The sequence below is a fragment of the Malus domestica genome, chromosome 02 (assembly GCF_042453785.1).
Source record: "Malus domestica chromosome 02, GDT2T_hap1".
NCBI classification, from domain to species: Eukaryota; Viridiplantae; Streptophyta; class Magnoliopsida; order Rosales; family Rosaceae; genus Malus; species Malus domestica.
Genome location: NC_091662.1, coordinates 10203354 through 10226325, shown reverse-complemented (window position 1 = coordinate 10226325; position 22972 = coordinate 10203354). Strand labels below are relative to the sequence as shown.

Below are 22972 nucleotides of genomic sequence, written 5' to 3'. Positions count from 1 at the left end.
TCTTTCGTTTCCTTTGTACTTAACAAGTGTTAACCATTGTTCCACAACCAGTCAGTTTAAATTGAATGTTGACGGGACTTGGATGGAGGAGCTTAAATGGTGGTGTCGGTGCTATTATGATATTATCAAAGATCCCAACCACAGCTTTATTGGTACTATGTAAAAAAATCGGTTTTATTTGAACTCATGCTTTGTATCTCTACCCCCAACTTACTCTTTATGCTCGTATTCTATTTGTTTTAACCACCGTAGTATCTCTACAGCCAACATTAATTCCTAAACTGCCCTCACTAAACACCATTTAGTTTTTTAAACATCTCTTTGCACCCTAATATCAAATTTATTAAAGTAAAATAAAATAGATAGTTAAAAAAATAAGAAAAATTAATGAAAAGAACTTGAAAACTTTGAGTTTTAACGAAAATGACAAAATAAATGGTAAAATAAATAATACCAAAATTGACTTTTTAGTGTAAAAATATGATTTTTTGTTAAAATGAACAGTACCAGATGTTTTTTGTTAAAGTTCCCTAAAAAATACCCACAAATAAAACGCCAAAAGAGCCATCGGAGAAATTCGCCCTCCCAACCAACCACTTCATCTCTGTCAGGAAAGAGAAATATAACAAGAAGAGTTACAAGTGCCCATCTCTAAAGAACATATGTCTACAATATAATGTCATGGCAAGGTTACTCCGCCGATGCAGCAGCTCTCCGCTCGCGGTTCCTACCACCCCTGCCCCACACGTCCGATCGTCAACGACATTGAACAAGTACAGATCTCTGTTCCTTACTCAACCCTATGAAATTGGACAATTGGTATGCCTTCCCAAACATCCTTTTAGTAATGGAAGGAAAACGCTTAACAGCAACATTTTGAAGAAAAACAACCCCTCCACTAACTGTTATTGCACCCGACTGTAATCATCGGGACCAATGATAGGGGCGAAGAGTTTTTTTTCTATAAAACTGTTCCTCACTAACATTAAGGGCTGTCAAAGGGGCTATACTAATCAAGTATATTTTGTAGTGCTCATTTACTTGATAGAGGTGACGATCACAATAATTTACATATAGATAAACCTCTATATTATCAATCAGTGGGTTTGAGTCTGCATGGGATTGGAACAATTAAAAACAGTTTTCAGGCTACCCTAGAAATTACCGAAAGGCAGAATCCAACCTTATGATTGATGATGCTGAGAAAACTTGTGACTAGCCAAAGAAAACCCTTACTTGCTTGGATACTGAAGTCTTCGACTTTGGAGGTGTTGGGTATCCGGGTTTCACAGAAAGAACAGGCTTTTGCAATGTTAGCAGTTCGATGAAGTCAGAAGTACAGACACTGAAACTTCATTTGTTAGGCTTAGGGACGTCACCTACGCTGTTGGAGGAGCTATCCTGAACAACTTGAGATGTAGAATGCCTACTTGATGAGCATCCATCTGTAACACTCCTATCTTTCCTCTGTGATTGCTTGGCCTTTTTAACTGCAGAAGATGAATCCTGTAAAACCCCATTCAGTAAATTTTGCATCTTCTATGCATAAAGCATTTCTGCTGCTTTTATAACTTAAAAAGTTACAACTAACCTGTGGTGTTGAAGATCCTGGCATCTTAAGTTCAAGGTCTGTTGCCACATCGTTGGAGTCATCACACCTTTCGGCAGTGCTACCCCCTTGATGATCTGATGATCTGCTCCTGGAATCTTGCTTGCTTGAAAGGTGGGAGATGGATGCATACAGCGGTGATGGCTGTTGTACAGGAGGATTGGCAGGTGCTGGATACGGCACAAAAGTTGAACAGGGATTGGGCATAGCAGCAGGATTTTGAGCTTGAAAGTAAGGATACGACTGAAGTGATGGGTGCATGGGAATTGGGCCGGAAGGGACAGCCACAGGCATTGGATATGAGTAAGGTGGAGCCATAACAACAGAAGGATCCATGCCAGCCCATGGAAACATCACTCTCAGTCTCTGCTGATACTGAACGTTTAGATTTTCAATATCAGATTTTAAAGATGCCTTCTCCTCTCTTAGCTCGTTCTTCTCCTGCGTTAGCTGCTTGTAATAAACAAGAATTCCGATAACATTAGCATATAATCAGCCTCACAAGTTACAACCACAGGATAATACACATTAACAGTAACATCACCTCACCTCACGGGATTCATCAGTAAGTGCAGAACACTCGGCCTTTAGTTTGTTGACATCAGTGGTTAAATCCTTCAACATTTGAATTGTGTCGGTAAGGATGGTTGCCTTATCGTTCTTGGGCCTATCCGGATCTGCATTTCCAACATAACAAGGGCGTCCATGTTTGTTCAGAATTAGGGCACGTGCACCATGAACTAACTACATAGCGAATTAGCAAGACCGTTGATCAAAATATGTAATCCGAGTTCATGTCAAACTATCTAGCAAGATAACATTGCTTGTCTTCAAACACAAATTGCGATGTTTAAACACGCCATTCCCGGAAAATTATGACAGAAAGAATAGCAGAGAGCAGCAACTAAAATATACCTAATGTGTTGCCCAACTCAAAAAAATGCTCATTGAGTCGATCCCTCCTCAACTTTTCGCGGTCTGCTTTCTGAACTTTTCTGGCAACAATCGGGTCCTTCGTTTCTACATCAAGTCTTTGCCTGCCCACACAAAATCGAACCGTAAAGATCAAAACTTTAACTTCATCTGCTTCATACCCATCAATGATTTTTGTATTTTTTTTCCTAAATTATTCAATCAAACAATCATTCAATTGCTGAATTCAAACAAACCAATCAAATCTACAGAGAGAGAGAGAGAGGGGAACCTGGAATCGGAGTTGGAGTTGTGGGGGCGACCGCAGGGGAGAGGTTGAGTAGAAGAAGGAGCCGAAGCAGCTGAGAAATCGTCGGATTTCCAATGATCCATGATTTTGGGGTCAATTTTTGAGGCTAGGGTTTTGTTCTTCACTGCAAATTGAAGAAATTGGACTGCAAATTGAAGAAATTGGGGGAAGAAAGAGAGAGGAATCACAAAGATACAAAATTGAACACTAATATCAGCTTGCTTTCCACAGCAAAATCCACCACAGGGAGAAATGGATGCCACTCCGATTCGGATAAGGATTTTTTATTTTTTTTCCCCCTTTTTTTATTGAATTTTATATTTCTTATTAAAATTGTTTTAGAGTGAGATAACAAATATACCCTTGATGTTTGGACCTCTTTCACAAAATGACATCACTATTTAACTTTTTTTTGCGTTTCTACTCAAAGAATTAAACTAGTAACAATTGAAACCACTTTTGCCTCAACTCTTATAGGCCCTTTGTTCTCTATTTACGTACCACGTGTCAAACTAAAAAGTTACTTCGAAATGTTGAAATTCTTACGTTTTAAGTGACAAAGACTGATACATTTTGTTTCGTTAAGATATCTCGAAATTGATAATTTTATAAAGACTATTTTGTTGATTTTTCTCTTCAACTTGACATGTTTCTTCCATCTAGTTTTTCCCTTCACGTCATTTTAATGTCAATTTCTTCTAATTTTTGTTTATCTAAGTTGCGATAAAAATTAGCGACACGTTAGTGAATTTTTTTTTACACAAAACAAAAGTTGATGGAATGTGGATGAACATGACGGAAAAGTTATGGGTAAAAATTGGTAATTTAAAGTAATTGATTGAGGAAAATTGGCCAAATAAAATTTTAGGGGCCAAATCGACAATACGGTACAAGCTCGGAGGGAAATCGCTAAAATTACCACGGCTTTTCGGAACGACGTCGCATTAGACGTACCTCCGGTTTCTTTTACCTCCAAATTCTGAAAATTGCCGGTTAAGGGTTTCCAAACAGAAGAGAGGAAGAAGATGAAGATAGTGACGTACAACGTGAACGGTCTGCGGCCGCGCATTGCCCAGTTCGGCTCTCTGCTCAAATTGCTGAATTCATTGGGCGCCGACGTCATCTGCTTCCAGGAAACCAAGCTGCGACGGCAGGAATTGACCGCCGACTTGGTCATGGCGGAGGGCTACGAGTCCTTTTTCTCCTGCACCCGCACCTCCGAAAGAGGCCGCACCGGGTACTCCGGTAATTATTTGTTGAAATTCCTCAACCGCCCACACTACACTCTTCAAATTTTGCACCTTAGTTTCGAATTTTGATTGATTTTTTTTTTTTTTTTTTTGCGTAAAATGTGGTTCGGTGAAGGTGTGGCGACGTTTTGCCGGGTGAATTCGGCGTTCTCGAGTGACGAAGTGGCGTTGCCGGTGGTGGCCGAGGAAGGATTCACTGGGGTTCTTGACAGTGGGAAAGGAGAAATGAATGCGGTTGCGGAGGGGCTTGAGGAGTTTTCGAGAGATGAGCTACTGAAGGTTGATGGCGAGGGGCGTTGTGTTATCACGGATCATGGGCATTTTGGTACGTTTTGCCTTAGCTTCATGCTTTAAGTTCGAGTCTCTGTGATTTCGTTTTGTTGGAGAAAGTTTAAAGCTTTATGATGACAATGGGTGTGTAGTTCTCTTCAATTTGTATGGGCCTCGAGCGGGGGGTGATGATACGGAAAGGATCGAGTTTAAGTTAAAGTTTTTCAAGATCTTAGAGGTAACCAAAATGACCCGTTTAATCTTTTAAGTTGCCATTGTGTTCAGTTTCTTTTTTGTTTTTAGTATGCGAAAGTTAGAATTGTTATTCTCTTTGGGTTTTTTTCTTAATGTTGATTTTTGTTGTAGAAAAGGTGGGAGTCTCTCCTGCGTCAGGGGAGGCGGATATTTGTTGTTGGTGATCTTAACATTGCACCCACTTCATTAGACCGTTGTGATGCGCAACCAGATTTTGAGAACAACCAGTAAGATGCTTGCTTGATCTCTATGGAGTGGTTATCTGTGCATGTAATTTTATGCAAAGTTTCATAAGTGGGGTTCAGTACCTAATATATTGAGAAAATCTACCTTGTAGATTTAGAAGATGGTTTAGATCGATGTTGGTGGAAAATGGAGGCTCCTTCTTTGATGTTTTCAGGGCAAAGAATCCTGATAGGTAAAGCTTATACTCAATAGGAGTTCTAGACTTCTAGTATATTTTACTCGACCAACATCCGTTTGTTTTGTTTTTGTGCAAACTCGAGTTTTGATATCATTAGAGTTATATTTTGCCAGTGGTTACAGATGTATGTTGAGTGATTTGAAGTTATTATTGTACGATATATCCTTCATTATTTATACCGCTTTAGAGTTCGTGAGTACCCATTCAACTTCATGTTTTACTTTTGTGGTTTAATCACATCATCTTTGTCTGAGATCATTAGCTAAAAATGTTTTACTGTATAAAGTAAATTTCTGTCATATGTCAACGTACCATGTTTTCCTCTCTCTATCCTCTTTTCCTCTTTAACTGTCAGAATAACTAAATGACATCATTCTAATGTTTTGGGTCTCGCATTCATTGTTACTTGAAACTTGAAAGTGTTTGTCCATGTTTTGGTGTTACCTTGTCTGAATGTTGTGTTTTTTCTCCCGTACAGAAGAGAAGCATACACATGCTGGTCACAAAGTTCAGGTGCTGAAGAATTTAATTATGGCTCTAGAATCGACCACATTCTGTGTGCAGGGGTATGCTTACACCAAGAGCAGGACTTGCAAAGCCATAACTTTGTAACTTGCCATGTCAAGGAATGTGACATATTGACACAATTTAAACGGTGGAAACCTGGAAATTCACTGAGGTATAGGATACATAGATGCTTGCTTTTTGTGTGTGTGCAGCCCATGAATGGATGTCATCCTGTATTAATTTTGCTTTTGGGATTATGCAACAGTAGGTAATGTTGAAATGCATGCATGTGGTACATGTATGTAGGTGAAACATGTCTGTGGGTGTTAGGATGTTACTTTGACCGCTTTCCCTGCCCGCAGGTGGAAGGGAGGGCAGAACATCAAACTCGAAGGCTCTGATCATGCTCCAGTTTACACAAGTTTACTGGAAATTCCTAGTGTTTCCCAGCATAGCACCCCATCTTTATCTGCTAGATACATTCCAATGGTTCGAGGTCTCCAACAAACCATTGGTATGAAATTATAGTCTCCCTTTTGCTGATTATTTTAGATGTTTCTGTATAAACATTTTTGTGAAATGTGCAAGGACAGAAATGATAAACCCTTTATGCACACTTGAAAATTAGAGGAACTTGGTTCCTTGTTTCAACTTGTGTTTAGTTGTCTATTGAATTTGGTTATATAATAGCATTACTAATTGATCAAATATATTAAGGGTTTGTTGTGTAGCTTGTGTTTAACATGATTTGGGTTAGTGGAATATTGTATCTTCAACTGCTTTTAGATTGGGATAAGTTTGGAACTTTGGTGTTTATTTAGAAAATTGTATCTATGTAAATAGATGTTTAATATTTACGAGTCTCATAATAAAATAGAGAAAACAAAACTACTTGAATTAGATGTTTCTCACTTAATTACTAATATGTCGCAGTTTCATACTTCCCCATGTGGATGCTGTATGGTCTCTTACTCTCACTTCCATCATCTGTCAATTTAATCTAACCTGTTCTCTTGAAGCTACTTGTTCTCTATGCCTACTCAAAGTTGACTGAACCCTTTGTCCTGTGCAGTGTCGTTACTAATTAAAAGACAAGCTGCTGAACAAGTTACTACGGATGAAAATTTCATTAAAGAGAGTTCCACTGAGGGAGAAAGAATATCCCCTGACCAATGTTGCACACCCGGTGCACCTAGTGGCGACTCCTGTTCTTCGAGCCAAAACTCTGAAGTTCTATGTTCAAAAATATACGAGCATTCAAGCACTTTTGCTAATGAGGCCACTTGTAACACCTTGGTAACATTAGGTGGTGAACGTAAAAAAACAATGTGCAGCAATGAAGCTAAGAAAAAAGCAAAAAGGAGCTCCCAACTCTCATTGAGGTCATTTTTCCAGAAAAGTCCGATCACTAGCAACAGTGTGAGCAGCAGTAGTGTTATTTCTAGTAAGGGAAATTTTCCAGATTCTAATCATCTCTCAAATGAAACTCCAGTACCAGAAAATCAAAGTGGCAGTCCCAAGCAGTGTGAACTGAACTCAAGTGCATCAATTCAGGATAGCGATGAAGTAGATGTCTACTCTTTGGACAAAGAGAAGAATAATTTTGCGTTATTGGAGTGGCAAAGGTTACAGCAAGTCATGCAGAATAGCATACCACTTTGCAAGCGTCATAGTGAACCTTGTGTTGCTCGGGTTGTGAGGAAGCGAGGTCCTAATTTTGGACGCAGATTTTATGTCTGTGCACGTGCTGAGGTATGTTTTTGTTAACTTTAATTTGAAAAAGTTTCTAATATACGATATTGGAGTAAGAGTAAAACTGAAAGAAAATGAAATAAAACTTTTGCATGTAATTAAGGAAAACAAAGGTTAAGCATGATTCGATATTATGATGTCTGCTGAAATTATGAATTCAAGTGTATGGCAGTGAAGTATGGACAAAGGACAAGTATCTATAAACGCATTGCTCCTTTCTTTCCATTATTTTGTACGTGTCAGATTCAATTGATGTTATAATAGTGGAAAACATCTGATGATTTTTTTGTAGTTCCATCAACCTTTTAACTAGTTTTCCTTCCATAGTTAGAACCTAGAACTTAGGATGAAAAAGTCATTGGGCATCTGACAGTTGCAAGCTTCATACGAACAACAGATATCACGAAGTTTATATGTGCTCGAGCTAAGTTTGCAGTTGATTAGAAAAGACGATGATATCCAAAATATGTATTTCGAATTCATACCTCCTGTATCTAATTGTCTACTCAAGAGTAATGTTTGTTTATGTGGAATAGCAGAAGGCAAGGTAGATGATATAGGAACTAACTAGTGGCATTCTTTTTGTTCTTCCCACAGGGACCTGCATCTAATCCTGAAGCAAATTGTAATTATTTCAAATGGGCTTCCTCAAAACCTCGACAGAAATGATGGTGGTGATCGGTCATGCCAGGTGATAATGGATGCCGTGCTGTTAGTTTCCGGCCTACTTATTGGGACGATGTAGTGCTGACCATCTCGGTATGGAAAATTTTGTAATTAAAATGATTCTTTTTGAAATATTGTCTCCGGCATAAGCTCCTTTGTTGTATTATGTAGCAGTATTTTCTTGTTAGTGAATTGATTGCAGTGTTACACGAAAGAAATTTGTTTCCAGAATATCAGAATTTTAGTTTCGGGCGCACGTGACGTGTATTTTTAGCTACACCCCCTCGAATTCTATTTTGATTTCACTTTACCCTTTGTAACTCAAAAGTCATCACTTTACTTCCTGAAATTCAAAAATCGTTTCACTTTGACTTGTGAACTCTCTCTTTTCCGTGAAATTTATAAGTCGCCTCTTGAAACACATGTGAGACTCAACACCCATTAAAACTATTCCACATATGTAATAATTTGATTATAGAGGACTCACTTGTTAGTTAGAACCCCCTTGGTTTCAGGGTGCACTTTCACTCTATTTTATTATATATTCAACAATCAGAGAATTTTAAGTTAAAAAAAAATTGAAGAGATGAAAAAAAATAAAAAAGAAATTGATTAGCTTGGCGCACCCAAATCAAACCTACATAAGAAATTAACAGATCTAAGGTAATGTGGGGCGAATTTTGAGCTTTATAGAGACGACTTTAGGTTTTAGGGGGCAACATTGGATCAAAATAAAGTTCCAAGGGGTAAAGTGGAGCGAACTATGAGTTTAAGGGAGTAAAGTGGTAACTTTTGAGTTATAAGGAGTAAAGTGAGATTAAAATTAAGTTCCAAGCAATGACTAAAATATCGATAATATCGGCGATATTATCGTTTTTCAGAGACACCGATATTTTCCCACGTATTCGTCTCATTATCGTCAAAATATCACGATAATATCGCGATATATTCGATATTATCAAAAAAGTCGTTGTAGCTCCGTCATCAGAAAGGCAGCCGAGGCTGCGTCGTCCCAGCTGCCCATATCTCTCTCTGCAATCCAGGCTCAGACCCAAGATCTGCGCCTCAACGACGCCGATTCCTCTGCCGTTGTCGAAGTCGCGGCGAAAGAGCTCTCAGAATGGATTGCAGTTGTAGATCCAGAACCTGTGGTCTGTCCCCACGGTGAAGCAGGCGTGGTCTTGGTTGAAGCAAACGTGGAACAGAGACGGAGGCGAGCGCGGCACCGGCGGGGTAGGCTCCGGAGGGAGGAGGATAATGGATGGTTGTGGAGGTTGAGGTTGGGGTTTGGGGGCGATTGGGGGTCGTGGTGGTCGTCGTTGGAGTCAACGACAGAGGTGGGGTTGTTGTCGGTGGGATCGGTGAGGAAGGCGGAGAAGGATCAAGAGAACTCGCCAGAGAGTTCCTGGGTTCGCCGACGAGGCGGAAGAAGCAGACGAGGAGGAAGGCGAGGGAGGTGGAGAAGGCCATGTGGGAGAAGGGAGAGGGAGAAGAGAAAAGGATCCAGAGACGACTGATGTCTCTGTGTGCGTGTGTTGTTGTGCGTGTGTGGTGTGCGTGTGTGATCCCTGTGTGTGTGTGTGTCGGTGGCGCGTGTGTGTGTGTAGGTGGTGTGTGACGGTGTGAGAAAAGAAAAGCATCTAAATAATTCAACTTTTACAGCTTTTAGGAATGATACAATTTTCTACACTCACAATGTTTGCCAGCTCATTATATAATCAACTTGATAATGTTAAATCCATCATGCAATGCATTTCCTTCCAATTTTTTATGATAAACTAATAGATAATTAACTAAATAAACATCCTGCAAAGTTTCAATAAAAATTTCCAAGTTTTTCTTACAATTTTCGTGGTTTCCATATTATTTTTATCGATATCGATGTTATCCCGATATTTCTATCGATATTTCCGTGTTTTCGGACTACCGATATTTCCGATATCATCGATATTTAATACCTTGGTTCCAAAAAGAATGGCTAAAAATAAGCCATATATAAATGAGAAGGTAAGGAGGAGAAACCAAATGGGGAAGAAGGCTAGCATTTTTCAAAAGATTAATTATGCGTTGCCTCAGTATGTCATGTATCATTGCACTATTCCTTCTTATTTGTCGATAAGAGGGAAGAAAGATCAAATTTGCTAGTTTCTTGTGTTTTTATATTCAATCAGGAGGAGCAGAGATTTGAGTTTGATGTTTCTTCCAACATCTAGAAAGAAAGGTATCACTAGACTCAACACGCATATTAAACGTCGAAATCAACCTCATAAACGAATCATTGCAACCCCATACAATAAAAAATTATTAAACTTCCTCCAATAAAAATTGAAGTTTGATTTCAATTTTTAGTTTTAGACTTCCTCCAACAAAGATTTGAGTTTGATATTCTGATGTTTCTAGAATATTAGAATTTTAGTTTTAGACATATGTGGTATAATTCAAAAGTCATCAATTTACTCTTTAAAACACAAAATTCGTTCCTATAACTCATAAGTCAGTTTGATTTCACTTTGTCCCTAGAACTTCATTTTGATTTCAACCATCCTTGTAACTCAATAGTTACTTTATTCTTTGAGACTCTAAATTTGTTCCACTTTGACTTGTGGACTCTCTTTTCTCTATAAAACTTATAGGTCGCCTCTTGAAACATGTGAGACTTAACACCCAATAAGAATATGTCACATGTGCAATAAATTTGACTATAAATCTCCATTACACCTTAACATTTAACAATCAGATAATATTAAGTTTAAAAGAAGCTGAAGAGATGAAAAAAATAAAAATAAAACTAATTAGCCTAGCGCACCCAAATTAAACCTAGATAAGAAATTAACTGATCTAAGACAATGTGGAGTGAATTTTGAGTTTTATAAAGACAATTTTCAAGTTTGAGGGGGCAACATAAGATCAAAATTGAGTTCCAAGGGGCAAAATTGAGCGAACATTGAGTTTAAGGGAGCAAAGTGGTGACTTTTTAAGTTATAAGGAGCAAAGTGAGAATAAAATTGAGTTAGCTAAAAATAAGCCGTATATAGAAGGTAAAGAGGAGAAATCAAATGGAGGAGATAGCTAGCATTTTTCAAAAGATTAATTATGCATTGCCTCAGTATGTCATGTATTATTGTACTATTCCTTCTTATTTGTCGATAAGAAGGAAGAAAGATCAAATATGTTAGTTTCTTGTGTTTTTATAATCAACCATGAGCAGAGATTCGAGTTTAATGTTTCTTCCAACGTTTAGAAGAAAAGTATCACTAGACTCAAGACGCGTATTAAACGTCGAAATCAACATCACAAACGAATCATTGCAACCCCCATACAATAAAAAATTATTAAACTTCCTCCAACAAAAATTGATTGGGGGGTAAATCAACAAAGTCCAATGATCGTGATCGATAACAAATTATGACAACCTTAGAAGATAATGATATGATAATTCAAAACACATCAGCATGAATTATGATCAAACCCTAAACCCCAAAGATATGTTTTAGATCACTGTCAAGGATCACAGGACTAATTTCTAAGGGCATGCAATAGTTGAATGAGAAGGTTTTTTCTGGCCACAAGAAGTATTGATGTCCTTCTCAAATGATGGCATAAGGGATAGGGATTCCCAAATTGGCTTGAACTTTCAAGGTTTTGGAGTTATCAGGAGAAGAAGAAATATTATTGGATAATTGGAAATTGGATAGGGATATATGCAACTCAATCTTAATTTAATAGGAAAACTAATGAAAATAACTTGAAAACTTTGAGTTTTAACGATAATGACAAAATAAAGAGTAAAGTAAATAGTACTAGGATTGACTTTTTAGTGTAAAAATATGGTTTTTCGTTAAAATGAACAGTACCAATAACTTTTCGTTAAAATTCCCTAATTTAATTGGACCTTAAAAATTTTAGGTACTCGGTTTGGCCATCATGTTGATTTAATTATTGATTTAATTAAGATCTAATTAAGGTCTAGGCCCCATGGGCAGGTTCAACACCCATCAGTTTAGTTTTTTTAATTATTGTTTTTATATAGTATCAAACTATTATTTATGTAAAAAAAAAAAAAAAAAAAAAACTTTGGCAATCTAGATTTTGGACATTATTCCACTTTATTCTTCGAAACTTTGGTTTGGTTTTGGGCCCCTATTAATTGGCAGAATTAACGAAGGGTGTGTGTGTGGATGAGTGTGGGGAGATGTGACACTCATTGAAACTTTTGGCAGGCTAAGAAAGTTCAAAGGATAAGGGGAAAGACGAGGGCTATAATTCATGTGACAGCTAAACTTTTTCCTATATATTTTCGGATGAAAGCAAAGGAGGACATGTGACTCGTACTGATTTGATTTAGCGTGTAACTTTGTTATTGGTTTGTTGTACCGGATGTATGATAATCTGGCAAAATCGTTGAACATATCAATGTCCCATATTCAATGAGAATAACTCATCTACATTCATCAGAACACTGTTGTGGTATCTTGAGCAAATAACACAGCGTCACATGTTTAAGTTTTTCACATAACATCAAATAATTGATTTAAAACGTCGCCTTAACATTTCTGTTATGTAAGTCAGTGTATTCAGTTCCTCATCGCAACCAGTTGTACACAACTTTATCCACAATTTGGAGAAGGGGTCATTATACTCTTTTTTGGATACCATACACTTGGCCCTTGGACTTATGACATAGATATTTTAGGGTTCATGTATGTAGACCGTATACTCAAGCTTGAGACAAGCAAAACAACAGACAATTTGGTCAAGTGGCTCTTCCTAGCAAAAAAGCTACCAAAATTCACATCACTTTTTATTACCTTTGAAATTTATATGGGGTGGGAGGAGCTGCTGAGGCAACTAGCTAGTAAATCTACATGAAAGGTTCTAGATCCTGTGTTGACCGAAATACTCAAAGCCATTTGTAAATGGATTTGGCCTCTTAATTTGTTGATTGCAGCTAGCATTTATCCATTATTCTATGGTTTTGTTTTTGCCACTCAATTACAGCTAATATATGCGAGTGACGGATTACTCTGGTCATTAGAGTTTTTCTCTTTAACTCTCGTGATTCGGGTTTAAAATCCTCTTTTTTTTTCACTTTTAGTGTAGAATAATGCTTGTATTAAAAAAGATAATTAATATATCTAACTAAATTTAACTCCATTGTGTGTCAAACCTTAATTTTCAATTAGGATAATGCTAGGGAGACCAAATTTTAAAATCAAATTTGCAAACCAAATGTCATGGTAGTTTATGATCGAATTATTACTTAAGTGTTGATTAACGTGCTTATTTCCTATTAGTGACACATCATTTCGTTTGCAAATTTAGTCCCTCAAGCATTAGTCATATGCATAGAATTATGACCCAATTGTAAGGGCAACACACTTACAATGAGAAGTGAGGACCCGTGACTACACCACTCACTGAAATTATTTTGTCCAAAAGATTTTTATCTTTTATTTTTGTCAAAATGTTGTCTAGAAGAAAACGTCCTTAATACTTCCGGATCTCTGTGTTCGGAGCACAAAGATTAAAAAATTTGGACTGCTCAATTTCAATTCTATGCCCCCTATTAGTCTATTCTATTGGCCTACTTCACAAAAATTCAAAAACTTGAACAGTTCAAATCTCTTAGTCATTGTGTTCCAGACACAAAGATCCAAAGTTAATCTCGATCCCATTTTGGGGAGGATATTTTGTTTATAGTAGGTAGGAAAGAGATCATGAGCCTTTATTCCATATACTTTTTTATAGTATTTCTTGTGCTTTGGTTTGGAGGACACACATAAGATGCAACCACCATTACTTTCCATTGTCTAATTTTTGTTGTTAGTTCTTTTGGTTGGTGCATTTTATATCCATTCTCTGTTGGTTCTAGAAGGCATGAGCGATCCCCTCACTCTGGCAATGTCACCCAAATTATCAACATTATGGGATTATTAAAGAGAAAGAATAAAAGGATACCCTTTACAACCACTACTTGATGGCTTCTGCTTAAAAGCTAATGGGATACGATAGACTTAGGGTTCGATTTTCTCGAATCTCGTACAGACTTCGTTTAAACGTTAGGCAGCTAGATACTGCCTTGATTAATCTTTAGGCGTTTAATAATTAAGTAAGAGCACCTAGACTTACCTAGGCACTCGCCTAGCCCACCTAGTCTGCCTAGATCACTACTTTTATTTAGACATAAAATAGATAACTTTCAATTTGCATTTTACTTTTTCAATAAATTGAAAGAGACTTGTTGAATACTTGAATGAACACTCATTATACGCCAAGATCTTGCATGCCGCCTGACTAGCGCCCAACACCTTTTAGAATCTTGCCTCTAATGTATAAATAATGATATACGTTGTTATTAAACTTTGAAAGTTTAGAGGGAAGAGGTTAATAAGAGTTTACTTCAATTAGAAAACATTTTATAGGGACAGTGGACAGATTGAGACAATACAGAGGGAAGAACAGTGATAGAAGTAGAAAATTTAAAACTTAATTTAAAACTCATGGAAGGTCAGTTTAGGTTTGCTTTTCTAAATAGATACTTTGCTTCCTTGCATGGTTTAGGTATTTTTTTCTACATCCTTTTGTTTTTTCATAAATAATTAATCTGTTTCTGCACCAAGTAACTATTAGTTATGTGACTAATTAGGTTTAGTTGACTAAGACAGAAGCTAACACTATAATAAACAAGCTTAGTCGAGATTGATCTCAATAATGAATTTATAATTACAAAAGAAATTTCAAAGTCTTTTGTGACGACCAAATGATATTGAATAAATGGCCGAGAAGATTAAAGATGAAATGGTCCAAAGAAAAACAAAAAGACGCAACGGGAATTTATAAATTTGGAGTCCAAGCTATATTTGGGCCCATAAACCTTTCCGAAAAGAGCGCGGCATTTCGATATCAGCTTTCAAATTAGCATTTTAAACTTTGTAATAAAAGCTGAACTTTCGTTTTATGTTGGATTAATGTTGTTTCTAATTCCCAAGACCCATGAGCTTCCCCAAACTTATTTAAGTTGTTTATACTTTTAGCTTTTCTCTCAAAATCTGGTGGACTCAAGCAAACTTAATTTTTCGAGGGCATACGTTTGTAGGCCTCTACGCTTGTATTGCGTCACCAAATAATAAGACTCGTGACATTACAATATCGGACATAAATAAACAAAATTTATAACAAATCTAATTTAATTCGAGTTTTATAATGAAACACAATCACATCAGTCGATAAGAGTTAAATTACAAAGATTGCAAAGGCAGCCTTACCAAATGGAAAAAGGAAGAAAAAAAAAAGCAAAGGAAAAGGGCCAATCAGCTAATTTAGGGAAGGACACCAAATGACCAATACAACTCATCCACTCCCGTTTATTATCAATTTATGACCACCAAAAATAAAATAAAAATCATTTTCCAAAAATAATAAAAAATAAAAAATAGGATAATTATGTTTGACAAGTCAGCATCAATGCCAGCCAAACTGGATAAGCATTAACCAAACACCATATTTAAACCTAGTTATAACTCCGGTCTGGCCCAACCTATATCCGCATCCAAACACCCCCAAACTCCCTCAACATATAAAGCCAAACCACTCTCCCACTTCCCCTCCCTCTCTCCTCAATCAATTTCCATAACCGCGTACCAAAACGCCCCGTATCATGCTTTCTGCTTCATCCTCCACCACATTCCTCACCGCTCCGATTCTCTCCGCCACATCCTGTCCTAAAACGTCGACACGTGTACGATTTCAGCCGATTCGCGCCTTCGCCGCCGGCTCCACTTACGCTTCTGCTGAGGCCGAGACGCCATCGTATCTCCGCCCTCGAACCATGACCTCGCTGTACGAAATCCTCGGCATACCAGCCGTCGCCACGTGTCAGGAGATCAAATCGGCGTACCGAAAATTGGCTCGGGTTTGCCACCCGGACGTGGCGGCGATCGAGCGCAAGGACACGTCGGCCGACGAGTTCATGAAAATTCACGCTGCCTACTCCACGCTATCAGATCCCCAAAAGCGCGCCGATTACGACCGGCAATTTATGCGGCGTAGCCGCCCGTTGTCTTCGGCGTCGGGATATTCCGGGTACTACACCCGCCGGAACTGGGAGACCGATCAGTGCTGGTAGTGAGTTGACTCGCCCGGTGGTGGAACGATTCCGAAATTAAAGCAACTAATCCGCGAGATTACCGGTAATTTTGTAAATATACGAAAGGTGACATAGTGCAATCAGAGCCGTTGATTATATTGATCATATTGATCGGGATGACATCGCTGTTTGTCTGTCGGGCATTAAACAAGAAGAAGAAGAAGTAGCGCCAAAAATTGGGAAGGTCAAAGAGTTGAAAATCTTGTTTAGTGTTTGATAATTACTATAATTATGTAGCATAATTAAGGGGGGCAACATTTTTAATTTTTGTAAAGTTGTGCTTTTATTTTGGATTAATATATACCATAAGTACAGTATATAGATAGTAATTTACATGTAGAGATTGGAGCTCAGTATTTTGATGGGTAATCAATTTTGTATTACTATTGGTATTGATGATAAGTTTTGAAGTGTTTGTTCGTAATGTTAAATTATGAAATCTAGATTGTGCTTGGAGATACGTTACTTGTGGGATCATGATTTTTTAAAATCGGAGTAGGCGAATCAGAATATGCCTACTTTTGAAGTCTGGTTATAGACTTATTATGTCACCATCACCATTTTTTCGGAATCAATGGGCGAAGTCGGCTAACTTCGCTAACATGCTTATTTCGGGAACCTAATCCAAGGGAATCAACGCAAGATTTTTAGAGTTCTTACCGTTTAAGAATTAACGTTATTCTTTTATTTTAATAAGAATTCTATTATCCTAAAAAATCTTTCTCTTGACTAATATATATTCCCTTTCATCACTGGCACCGCAATCCTCGCATGGCCTTCGTTTTTGGACGGGAAGATTGGATACTATGATATATGGAAGTCGGCGATCATTGAAAAATGTTACAAACTGGCTGTCGGCTATCACTGTTGTTTTGTATAACTCGGCCATTACAAGATAAGAACCATAAGAAAAAAGTTAAAAAGTTGAAAGTGGAATCTGGCATGTAATTGAGGGATTTGGATCCTATCCGGATCAAATTCTAGAAATTCTATGAATCTTCATATCTTAGTTATTCATTATACATCGTGCGATCATAAATTATTTAAATTATTTATTTAAAATTAAACACAAATACTACCTAACGAAAACTGATCATACAATATACGATGAACGGTTATGATTTGAGGATACTCACAAAGAGAATCCATAGAGAATCCTCATCCGTAATTGAGGGGTGTAATGGCAGTGGAAAATCACTGCTTTATGTTTTCAATTGAATTTTATTGGTGCCACTTAGTACTACGGTCTAGTAGTATTCCTCTTTCCTTATAAGTAATGTAGTTCAAATTCGCATTTGATGAGAATGGTACCAAAGACCTCTTACTTATATATTAAGAAGAGACTGATAAAAAAAATATCAAAAAGAGAATGAATAATTTTTTGGTAAAAAATGAATGGAGAATCTAACATAAAATGTGACATCCCACATCGCCTAGGGGAGTGATCCTTAAATATATATTCTCATCCCTATCTAGCACGAGGCCTTTTGGGAGCTCATTGGCTACGGGTTTCGTAGGAACTCCGAAGTTAAGCAAGAAAGAGGCCAAATCACTTCTAGGATGGGGGACCCACTGGGAAGTTGCTCGTGAGTTCCCAAAAACAAAACCGTGAGGGAATGGTAAGCCCAAAGTGGACAATATACAGTGGTGGAACGGGCTTGGGATGTGGTGGACCCCGGCCGGGATGTGACAAATGGTATCAGAGCCAATCCCTGACCGGAAGTATGTCGACGATGACGTTGGGCCCCTAAAATGGGTGGATTGTAACATCCCACATCGCCTATGGGAGTGATCCTTAAATGTATATTCCTATCCCTACCTAGCACGAGGCATTTTGGGAGCTCACTGGCTTCGATTCAGTAGGAACTCCGAAGTTAAGCGAGAAGGAGGCCAGAGCACTCCCACAATGGGTGACCCACTAGGAAGTTGCTCGTGAGTTCCTAGAAACAAAATCGTGAGGGCGTGGTTGGGGTTTAAAGCGGACAATGTCATGCTACGGTGGTGGAACGACCCCGGGATGTGATGGACTCAGGTCGGGATGTGACAAAATGGTATTAGAGCCAATCCATGGTCAGAAGTGTGCCGACGAGGACGTCAGGCCCCTAAAAGCAAGTCCACCGGTGGTGGATTAGGCCAGCACTCAGCACAAAAAATAGGCTGGGATCCTGTCCATTCACTCCAGCCCACAAAACAGACTGGCACCCAGCCCAAAATGGTCTCTGGGCCAGCACAAAACAGGCTGACCAAGAAGCTGGGCCATTTGCTGGCGTTGGCCACGTGGCCGATCCTGGGCTATTGGATTTGAATATTTTTCAAATCCAACGGTCCAGATTAATTAACTACATTAAAATTAATTAAAAATATAAAAAAATACATATTTTTTTTTTAAATACAGTAAAATTTAAAAAAAAGTTATTATTTTTTTTCTATAAATACCTAACTCTCATCTTCCACCTTACACCACATTTCAATATTTTCTAGACCTTCTACCAAAGCTTTCATATACTTTTTGTGTGAAAAAAAAATACCAAAAAGCTCATCCTTAATTTATTTGATGAATTTATGTAATTTTATTTTAGTGTGTTTTTTTTAAGTTTATTTGATGAGTATGTAATTTTATTTTAGAGTGTATTTTTTTTTAAGTTTATTTGAAATTTTATCCGAAATTGGTTAAAAATCTTATCCGAAATAAACTTAAAAAAAAAAAACACACCAAATAAATGCGCTAGGTGCCAGCGCATTTTTTTAGGGGTGGAGATGCCTTGGCCTATTACTGTTCACTCCAGTCTATTACTGTTCACTTGAGTCAATAAATGCGCTGGGTGCTGGCGCAAAGTCCTTAGGGGTGGACTTGCTCTAAAGGGGATGGATTGTAACATCCCACTTCGCCCAGGGAAGTGATCCTTAAATGTATATTATCATCCCTATCTAGTACGAGGCATTTTGGGAGCTCACTGGCTTCGGGTTCCATAGGAACTCTGAAGTTAAGCGAGAAGGAGGTCAGAGCACTCCCAGGATGGGTGACCCACTGGGAAGTTGCTCGTGAGTTCCCAAAAACAAAACCGTGAGGGAATAGTAAGCCTAAAGCGGGCAATATCGTGCTACAGTGGTGGAGTGGACCCGGGAAGTGGTCCGCCCTTCAGTTATTTTAAAAATACTTTCAAATGAGCCCTAAAGATGTCCGAGTGCATTAAACAAGTATACATGGCCAATCTTTTGTATAAGGGCTAAGAGGAGAAATAAATTAGAGATCTGAACGTTTTCTAGTTTTACCAAGCGAAATTATTACTTTCTTTTTTTCATGATATACCTGGCTTTTTATTCATACTGTGACAAATCATTGTTTGACATGTATATAACATTTTTACTTTTAGCGTTCTAATATACGAGGTATAACGAGACCTACAAATGTAGGATGAAATCTCATTACTTGCTGAAGTACTTACTATTTTTATCATTGATAAAATTCCAAATACAATTAAGAAAGATCTATATACTTGTTTCATGTATCTGTTAAAGTTCCTGTTATATTCCGCCCCTAAATTCACATTCCGAGCAATTACGTATAATTGTAACTAGCTTTGTGGATTGTCGAGTTTGGTATCTTGAGTTTATAAATAAGCAGAATATTAAAGTGATTGACTAATGATTAAGCTTAAGCAAATTGGAAATCGGTGTTTGAATACGTTCACCATCATTTGATGTGTGAGGTCACCTGCATCGATCATTTATGCACGTCGAAAACGTTGATCTGGGAGTGCATTACTTTTACTCTACATAAATCTTGTACTAATACCCCTTGCTAATTGGCGCTGGAAATATATTTTATTTCTGTGTGATGCTTAGTCCAAATTGATGTCTTCAAACCTCTTCAGGTTTTTTCTTATAAGGCTTTTAAAATATTTTTTTAATTAATTATATTTGAACTTAAGACACCCGCGCACTGATTAATTTGCAATAATTTATAATTAATTCAGGCCCTAATGAAGGAGAGATCCCCCGTAGATGACAGATTAACAAATAAATAAAAATTAGTGATCCAATTTGTGTAGATTCATATTATATATTCAAAGTGTTCATCCATACAAAACAAAGATGTTCGATCTCTTGAGTTAGCTTATGTGACGATAATAGTTAGGATTAAGATAAATCAAATTTTCCATTCCTTCCATTGTTCGTAAAATCACTAGATTTCGAGCCTCTTTAGAAGTGCTTCAGATGAATAAATCTATAAGAGACTAGAAGAACCATAGAAACCATATCTTAGGAATTAGGTGCCCGGACATCTTATTGTTTCCAAAAATTCCATGCTAGTTTTGGTTTTAGACTAGACTGGTAGATAATGGTGGTGGACCGGAAGGTATGATGGAGATGGGTGTAAACTAGCCCTGTGAGTATATACAACTTATGCGCTTTTCACATTCTGTTTTGCTTTTCACACATTTTATAACAATTTATGTTGATTAATGCTCATCAATTTATTCGATCTGATGAACGAAAATTGAGAGAACTTTTCAGATACACCCTGTTAATTTTTATTGTTTGATTCTTTTCAATTCATTTAATCAGATGGCCAAAAATTAAGATAAATGTGTGAAAGATAAAAATGTCTAGATAGCACCACTATATAAAGGGACAATTGTTCAATGGGCTTCCTACCTAGATTTAATCCCCATCTCCTACAACAATGTTCGACCTCTTTGTTGTGGAACGTACTAGGTGTCAATGGGTAATAAGCTTTGTTGTGGAATGTACTAGGTGTTAATGGGTAATAAGCTAGAATAATACAAACCCGGAATGCATTTCTTTTTCACTTAGCAAAATTCCTATATATATATAGCAGAAAGGTAAAAAGAGTGAAATTTTCGTAATACTTAAATTGTCCTTCTCCTATTAAGAATTCAAAAATTAAATGAATAAAAATTCACAAAAAAAACCCTCACGGGACAGTGGGGATTGGTAAGTTGATTATTATTTTTTAAATATATCATAACAAATAAATAAAACAAAAAAATCAATTGCCACACTGAGTATGCAAAAAAAAAAAAAAGTATGTGATAATTAACAACCATTTACCCACTGGAAGATAAACGAAAGAAAAGAAGGGAGATATGGTAATAAACCTTGATTAGTTTAATCTATCTATTTAAATATGATTTAACTAACAGTGATTCCGAGAACCTGCCGACCCACATACATATAAATTACTTCTGGATCAAGGTCTTTTACTCAGCTAGTTTTCAAAAAACAAAAAAAAAAACGTCTTTTACTCAGCTTCGTACGTATGGCATGAAGTCATATACAATGACTAAAGGCTTCATATGCGGTTCTTCTTCTTCTGGAAAAATTTTAGTACCAATGATTTGAGTAGTTTAAAACGTAAATTATAATAACAACCCACTTTCTTGTTTCTTCAATGGAAAATATATAATTTATTTGGTTTGGAATATTGACCACCTAGGTTAGAAATGACATAAATAATGTACGTAGAAAAGTAAATACATTACGATTTTCCATCTTCTTCTTATTTCTTTGTCAAAAAGTCGTCAAGGAATTCTTGATTCTTCGATGATAAATATGTAATTTAGACTAACTCCAGAGAAACATGTATACAAAAATTCTAGAAACAATTTTCCTTTTTTCTTACAAGAAGAAGTTCTAGAAATAATTAGGAAAGAACTATTGACTAAGTAAACATTCTAATGCTTAGACTTAGTATTCCGGTATCGGGATCTTCTGACTAAGTAATAAGCAATTTTATTGATCATCTATGCACGTCGAAAACAGTGATCTGCATGGCCTTTATTACATTAATCTTTACATCACCGATTAATCTTATACTAATATCCGGCTAATTTGCGTTGAAAATATTTTATTTCTCTAATTGGTTGCAAGAGGTTTCAGACTTTTGAGGTTCTCTAAGGTATGGCGTTTATTTGTTTGCCATAAACAAAATACTTCTTGTTACTCAAAGATCCATTTTATATGACCAATTCATTTCAGATCCAAAGCATTCATCCATACAAAAAATAAAAATAAAAATCATGTTCTTTTGCAGTTAGCTTACGTGGGAGAGCGGGATAACGGTTAGGATAATATATGTAAAAGGTAATTTCTCTAATATTCATATAAATACGTAGATTTCAATTCATTGCTATTTCTTTTTCGATGATTTTTTCAAAATGAATTCTAATTAAACATCATTATTCATGACAGTGTTTGAAGATTTACATGAATTTAAGCCCTTGTATTACAAAACTAATGTATGAAATCTTGTATTTGGTTTTGTTTTACAGGGTGAAACAAAGTAATTTCCATAGAGATATAGATATAGATAGATAGATACACACACACACACATACTTACATACATACATACAAATAGCAATATTGTTGTTAATAGAATTACTAATTAGGAATGTGATTGTATGAACTTAAGGTAAAATTCCAATAGGATTTGGAGACTAAATTCTTTTTTGAACAAATGATATTATCTACACTAATGCGGAGGGGTGAGTTGAACCTTGCTAACAATAATGTGGTTCAAATTTGTCATTGGCAAGAACCGAACCTAAGACCTAAAGCAAGAAAACCTTACAAGAAAACCAATCATAATTAGTATAAAGTACTAAACAAGGGGTGATGACACAATTCTCATACACTTGAGCTCTTCTCTCTCCCATCCTATCTCTCACCCACTTTTATAATTAGTTCCACAATATACACACACACAGACACAGACACATTGTAGTTGTAACTACAATATAGATATGCCACTTAGAAAGACAGAAGAATCTAAAAGCGACTAGAAGCTAGAGAACCATAGAAACCATATCTTTATTTATGTCACATCCCGACCCAAGCCCCACCAC

At 36.9% G+C, this 22972-nt stretch overlaps 3 protein-coding genes across 5 annotated transcripts; 2 read left to right on the top strand and 1 right to left on the bottom strand.

The window, feature by feature from the left end:
- Positions 1 to 1010: 1010 nt before the first annotated feature.
- Positions 1011 to 3171, bottom strand: LOC103400005 (transcription factor bHLH121-like). Of its 3 annotated transcripts, none has more exons than XM_008338688.4 (5): positions 2814 to 3171; positions 2525 to 2646; positions 2159 to 2286; positions 1592 to 2059; positions 1011 to 1506 (listed from the first exon to the last, which is right to left on the bottom strand). In XM_008338688.4, exons 1-5 carry the CDS (start codon positions 2912 to 2914, stop codon positions 1354 to 1356), a joined length of 972 nt encoding a protein of 323 aa, XP_008336910.1. In that variant the 5' UTR covers positions 2915 to 3171; the 3' UTR covers positions 1011 to 1353. The 3 variants fall into 3 exon arrangements, with proteins under 3 accessions (XP_008336910.1, XP_028946410.1, XP_070664284.1); XM_029090577.2 differs by having other exon boundaries at positions 2159 to 2349; positions 2814 to 3131; XM_070808183.1 differs by having other exon boundaries at positions 1011 to 1490; positions 2159 to 2349; positions 2814 to 3131.
- A 629-nt stretch (positions 3172 to 3800) lies between these two features.
- Positions 3801 to 8211, top strand: LOC103456392 (DNA-(apurinic or apyrimidinic site) endonuclease 2). The gene is made up of 9 exons (XM_008338677.4): positions 3801 to 4076; positions 4197 to 4406; positions 4504 to 4589; positions 4718 to 4833; positions 4944 to 5024; positions 5509 to 5709; positions 5900 to 6051; positions 6610 to 7289; positions 7887 to 8211. Exons 1-9 carry the CDS (start codon positions 3857 to 3859, stop codon positions 7956 to 7958), a joined length of 1818 nt encoding a protein of 605 aa, XP_008336899.3. The 5' UTR covers positions 3801 to 3856; the 3' UTR covers positions 7959 to 8211.
- Positions 8212 to 15505: 7294 nt separating this feature from the next.
- LOC103456382 (chaperone protein dnaJ 11, chloroplastic-like) lies at positions 15506 to 16532 on the top strand. Its single transcript, XM_008396099.4, has one exon. The coding sequence runs from the start codon at positions 15613 to 15615 to the stop codon at positions 16078 to 16080; it is 468 nt and encodes a 155-aa protein (XP_008394321.1). The 5' UTR covers positions 15506 to 15612; the 3' UTR covers positions 16081 to 16532.
- The last annotated feature ends 6440 nt before the right edge of the window (positions 16533 to 22972 follow it).

Excerpts from the sequence above, each read along its gene's own strand:
- LOC103400005 (XM_029090577.2), bottom strand. The coding sequence starts at position 2,914 with ATGGATCATTGGAAATCCGACGATTTCTCAGCTGCTTCGGCTCCTTCT. Across the intron at positions 2,647-2,813 it reads AACTCCAACTCCGATTCCAG|GCAAAGACTTGATGTAGAAA; the intron begins GTTCCCCTCTCT and ends TTGTGTGGGCAG. Across the intron at positions 1,507-1,591 it reads CAGGATCTTCAACACCACAG|GATTCATCTTCTGCAGTTAA; the intron begins GTTAGTTGTAAC and ends GGGGTTTTACAG.
- LOC103456392 (XM_008338677.4), top strand. The coding sequence starts at position 3,857 with ATGAAGATAGTGACGTACAACGTGAACGGTCTGCGGCCGCGCATTGCC. Across the intron at positions 5,025-5,508 it reads AGGGCAAAGAATCCTGATAG|AAGAGAAGCATACACATGCT; the intron begins GTAAAGCTTATA and ends TCTCCCGTACAG. Across the intron at positions 5,710-5,899 it reads AAACCTGGAAATTCACTGAG|GTGGAAGGGAGGGCAGAACA; the intron begins GTATAGGATACA and ends CCCTGCCCGCAG.
- LOC103456382 (XM_008396099.4), top strand. The coding sequence starts at position 15,613 with ATGCTTTCTGCTTCATCCTCCACCACATTCCTCACCGCTCCGATTCTC.